Source organism: Mus caroli, chromosome 2 (assembly GCF_900094665.2).
Source record: "Mus caroli chromosome 2, CAROLI_EIJ_v1.1, whole genome shotgun sequence".
Taxonomy (NCBI): domain Eukaryota; kingdom Metazoa; phylum Chordata; class Mammalia; order Rodentia; family Muridae; genus Mus; species Mus caroli.
The window spans coordinates 169685381-169691094 of NC_034571.1; the positions used below are offsets into that span (position 1 = coordinate 169685381).

A 5714-nucleotide genomic window follows, 5' to 3' on the forward strand; every position below is an offset into this window, starting at 1 on the left:
AGAAATGCCCCTCACACATCTGGCAGAAACAAGTCACCCTTAACAGGTGGCCGACTGGAACCAGAGTTCACTCCCCACACTTTCTCATCAAAGTGGGACAAATCCTCTAGGGGTCAGGATGTGGGTCGGGCATGTCTGACAAGAGAGAAGTTTTAAGGGCTTGCTTATTTGCTTGTACCTAGATCTGGCCAGCCAGGAGAAGGAGCGGCTAGAGGAAAAGCAGAGAGAGGCCAGAAAAGAGCGTGCCAAAGAGGACGCAGAGTGGCGGACCAGGTGAGCTGGAACAAGAGCCTCACACACCTGGGCATGAAGAGGCCACATCACATCTTAGGCAGTACCAACTCACTCCTCCCTACACAACCTGTGGGTCCATAAAGAACCCTACCCTACCACTGCTATCTAGTGCTGTGACTCAACCATGTAATGAAGGCCGGAGTGTCTACTTAGCACATATGTTGCTTAAAATCATTTACAGGGAGTTGGCTGTCACAGAAGACATATTATCTCACCCCCAGGCCTTGCTGTCCTACTTCACAGCATTTTTGACCCAAAATAGTTTTTCAAATATGGCCAGTTTAAGCCTGAGTCTAGCTGTTCATTTAAACAGTTGGTGAGAGTTTTAATGTTGTTCCCACATTTATGCATTGTGGTAGGGTGGTGCATACATACACACAGATCACCTCCCCCCATGCACTGTGGTGCCAGGCTGAAGCCCAGGTCTCTTGCTGCCAGCCCACTGTGGCACCAGGAAAACCTCTACTGTGGGTATGAAGATGTAGCCCTAAAGTGGGCCCTCTGCTGATATGGGGATATGCAGAAGGTGTGCTATGACGCATGGGCCTACACCAGCTGCCAGGAGCTTTAGCCTCACTTCTGACTCAGGTTTCTTACATTGGTTGTCTTTTTCTTCAGTAGTCAAAGGACTATAATAATTAAGCATAAGCATGATACGAACCTGTATAGTGCATGTAAACATTTCTAGTCTTTTGTGAAAATCTTTGGATGTTTGAAACAGTTCACTTATCAGGTTGGTAGTTGGGTTTGGGGGGGGGTGTTTTTTCAAGACAGGGTTTCTCTGTGTAGCCCTGGCTGTCCTGGACTCACTCTGTAGACCTACTGGCCTCAACCTCAGAAATCCACCTGCCTCTGCCTCCCAAGTGCTGGGATGAAAGGCGTGTGGGCCACCACCAGCTGGCTCAGGCTGGTTGGTTTTTTTGTTGCTTTTTATTTTTAAGATGGGTTACACTGTTGTCCAGTCTTGAACTCAAGCACCTCCTGATCCTAGGCTGCACAGTAGCTGAGAGAGAGGATGCGTGTCGCTGCCTGCTAGGCTCCATTCCTTGTGTTCTTTATTTCTAGGTCATATTAACAACCATCTCCAATGACATTGGACTGGATTTTTGTTGTTTTATCTTTTTGTTTTTGGAGTTGGAGTTTCTCTGTGTAGCCATGGCTGGCTACTCTGTAGACCAGGCTGGCCACAAACTCAGAGACCTGGCTGCACTTGCACACACAACTCACCNAGCCTGGATTAAAGGCCTGTNTGTCNCTACTGTCCAGCCGGTCTGGGGTTTTGAAACAAGTTTTTCTCCACCACCTGGTCTGTGCCTTNCCTTTTGTGCTGTGATGAAGATGGGACCCAGAGCCTTCTGTGTGTGGCAGACACTTCACCAATTTGCCACTGTGCCAGGCTCTGAGACAGTTATTNATGCATGAGCTTCTGATTTAATACTGTGCCTTTGATGTGCATGTCTTTGTTCTAGAGAAAAACTTGAAAATAATCTTCTTTTATTGGTCTTCTAAAGTATTAAAAAAAAAAAAACATAAGCCAGATGTAGTGGCTTGCATCTCTAATTCTAGCATTCTGGAAGCTGAGACAAGAGAATCTGAATTTGAGACTAGCAGTGTTTCAGGCAAGCCTGAACTATAAAATGAGACTCTGTCTCAAGAAATAAATAATTACAAATAGATAATCCATGCTGGGTAGTGGTGGCACATAGATTTTATGCTAGCATTCAGGAGGCAGAGGCAGGCAGATTTCGGAGTTTGAGGCCAGCCTAGTCTACAGAGTGAGTTCCGGGACAGCCAGGGCTACACAGAGAAACCCTGTCTCAGAAAAACAAACAAACAAAAACAAAAAAAACAGATGATCCATTGTGAAAATGACTTTTTTCTTCATAAAAGATTATTACTGCTACTTTTTTTCTTTGTGGTGCTGGGGATGAAGCTCAGGACTTGTACCTGCCAGGCAAGTTGTTTGGTATAAAGCCAGCCTGTCACTTTTTTGGGAGACCCACAGAATGGACCCCTGATGACTGTAGTTGCCCCTGTTTGGTGGAGGGCAGCTGCAGGAGTGCAGCCTGAACCTGGTGAGGTACAAACTTCATGGGCAGCCTCTCTCTCTCCTCTGTTGTTGTCCATTCCTGTGGAGGACCAGGTGTTGGACTTGAGGTTTGTTGGGAGATAGTGATGTTAAGTGTGTGAGTGAGCATGGCCACAGGAAAGCTGGCTGGCCAGTTACTGTCAGGGATGGGGTTCCTCAAGCTGCATCTCTTCAGTGCTTACACTGCCGTGGGAAGGCTGACTGGATGGATCCTGCCGTCTGTTGACCACCTCCCTTGCATTGCAGGTGGTTCTCTCCAGGCAATAACCCCTACACAGGAGCTCCTGACTGGCTGTACGCCGGCCATTACTTTGAGCGTAACTTCTCAGATTGCCCAGACATATACTAAGTAAGACCTGTGAGCCCAGGAGCAGCCTTGGAATCCTCAAATAGCATCTGAGCTTTATGGTGGCAGACACCACAAATCATGGAGATAGCCTCGGACGTGACAGAGGCCCTCAGAGAGCCTCGGATTGCCCAGCGCTTCACTATGTTGCAGCCCCTTCATGAAGCTCCAGTTGGGTCTTTCTAGTCACTGAGGCCTCAGAACTTCACCGTCCTCTCCCAGGTGACAGAGTGCACAAGGCCAGCAGAGCTGGCAGCACACTCTGTTATAAAATGTGTAATGAAGGAAGACCCAGCAGAGCCTGTGTGTTCCACTCAAGGCTGTGGCGTGGGTTCTGGAAGACTTTCAAACCCAAACCCAAGAAGGAGGGGAGCATGGATCCTGAAAGTATCCTGTGGCCAGGGTCCCCTTCTTTGTGGAAAACACCGTGGAATGAAGTGACAAACCTCCAGATTCTGTATTTTCTACCAATCTTGAATAAGGTAAAGATTACTTTAGAAAATATTTAAATTGAAACTACTTGAATTATCTGCTAAAGTGCAGCAAACACATAATCACCACTGTGTACCGTCCAAACAAAGTGTCCCCGTGCCAAGCCAGAGTGGCAGGAACACTGTGACTTAGATGAGGAACCCCCAGGGCCTCTCCAGCCTCGAAGGCCCTGCCTCAGCCACAGCACTCCATAGCTTCACTGTCACTGTGGACCACACCTGTCTCTAAGGTCATTTCTTCACTCACCTCGCCTGTGTGCCCTCCCTGCTCCCCCANAGTCTTGTGTTTGGTTCCCCAGTGTGCATGTTTCAGTCCAGGCAAGTTACATTCGGTTGTGTGCAATAGAAGGTCAGAAGCAAGATCTACTTACCTGGTGTCATTAAAATTGTTTTAACACAAGTAGGTGTGTCCACCTCTGCATTCCTATCACATGATGGACTTNATGTAAAANTGGTGACACCAAGGCTCACAGTGGNGCTCTTTGCATCAAAGATAATCTACTGTGTACACACCTGTGCATTCATATAGTGTGAGTCACACCAGGCACTTGTAAATGAGAAGGTATGATCACTATGTCCAAGCTTCCAAACTGCCTCTGTCATTAAAACACTTTGAAAATCCAACATGGGTTGAAGGTTTGATTTTATAGCTGTGGAAACTAAAAACAGGTGTTTCTGTGGCAGCCAGGAGACCTCCCAGGACTAGCGTCTCTGCTCTATCTACTGAGGTCTCTAACAAACCTTCTGATGGCTCTGAGATACGNATGGCTGAAGGTTTTGGCTTTGACATCTTTCCAAGAGGAAATTGTGAAGTGTCTGAGACAACAGGGTAATCTGTGTTTGTCTGAGGGGGACATTTGCTGTTCCANACCATGGCAGTGTTCACACAGCTCATTACCCCAAATTGAAGACTACAAGTCTAAGGCACACTTAAAATGACTATTTCAGAAAGCCTTCAGACCTCTTCTCCAGTGATTCTGACTGCCTGAAATAACAAGCCAGTGGATTTGTATCTCTGTGTTATCTCCTAAGGCAAGGCTCTGGGTATTTTGGGGTCCATCACCATGTACACAGCCCCCACACGCAGTTTCTGTGCACATTTGCCTAAACCAGAAGTATAAGGGGGAAGGGCAAAGGGCAGCTGTGTGCAGGTAGGTGAGCAGTCTCTGCCTGCACCAACACAGGAAGAAGTTGCCACTCTGACTCTCACGTTGGACTGTTCTAGAAAGCTTCCATAATGAGCTTCCCCATGGAAGATATGCACTGAAAGACAGCCTCCTATGTATGTTGCATGTGAGCACAGCCTTGCATGGGGCCTTGGTACTTACAGAGTAGTCCTGTCGCTTGAAATACCCTCTTGGGAGGAAAAGAACAACAGGCTTTTCCAAGTGTAAGATTCTGAAGTCAGGTACAGTGATGCATGCCTATAATTCCAGCATNTGAGTTGTAGGAGAGAGGATGACCAGTTTAAAGTCATCCTTAGCTACAAAGGGAACTGACTAGCCTAGGGTGTATGAGACCATGTCTCAAAAACAAAAAAGAACGTAGAGCCCTCAGTAGTGAGATGACTCTCATCCAGCTCCCCTTGGTTTTGTGTTTATTGAAGTTAGAAGTGAGCTAAGTCTCTCCACTTCCAAGGAACACTGCTCTGATCTATCAGAGACTTAAAGGTGAGAAGACAAACATCTGTAGTGTTTTATGTAAAATGTATCTTTTTAAATGATTTAAGTTTCTAGTTATTTCTCATTGCTCTGATGGTTCTTTGAAGCTGGGTCAAGAGCATCTACATCCTCCTGCCAGGGCTTAGCTAGAGGTAGGCCTGGCCCTGATGTACATCATGAACCTGCCTCTCCAAAATCCAGTNCTTCAGTCCTGCAGAGTAAACACGGGAAATCCTTTGGCTGCAAACCTGCAATGCTCTGGGAGCATAGTGCTCTAAGGAAGAATGGTGACACCACATACGTGTATGTTAGTGCTTCCAGTCTGAGCTCCAGCAGAACAGCTCCCACTAGCATTCACAGCTTTCAGACTACCCAGAGCTTACAGTGATCATTGTCTGTCAAACGGTCAGTGTCACACTTCCAAGTCTGGTACAAGCTTAGCTCTTAGGAGGCTGTCACATCTGGAGAGCCATACTCATCCATAGAGGATATGCCCTATATTTCCTATGTCCTCGTAGCTGAAGCCTAGAAGATCAAAAGAAAGGCTTGGGAGCCTCTAAAGGAAGATTCCTGCCATACTCTGCTTCTATGGAAAGTTCTCCCTCTAAAAGGGAGTTACAAGTTTTATGCCTTCTTACCATCTCAATAGACTAAATGTGAAGACACCTCTCAAAGCAGTGGGCACCTGGCATCCCAGGTCCTTGGAGTGTGAGGCAGATTAAATTCTAAGCTCACATAATGGGGACTGTCCTGCCTCAAGTTCTTGGACCTGGAGGAGTTGCATAGAAAGTCCTCAGAGCCAAGGTTTCCTCCGGTCTCAGCCACAGACTTCC

The 5714-nt window shown here is 46.9% G+C and overlaps 1 protein-coding gene across 1 annotated transcript in view; it reads left to right on the plus strand.

Moving 5' to 3' along the window:
* Osbpl2 (oxysterol binding protein like 2) overlaps nucleotides 1-3844 on the plus strand; it is a 43485-nt gene extending 39641 nt beyond the window's left edge. The window contains 2 exon segments of the mRNA XM_021179936.2: nucleotides 183-273; nucleotides 2630-3844. Coding sequence (XP_021035595.1) covers nucleotides 183-273; nucleotides 2630-2732 — 194 coding nt within the window. The 3' untranslated portion in view covers nucleotides 2733-3844.
* The last annotated feature ends 1870 nt before the right edge of the window (nucleotides 3845-5714 follow it).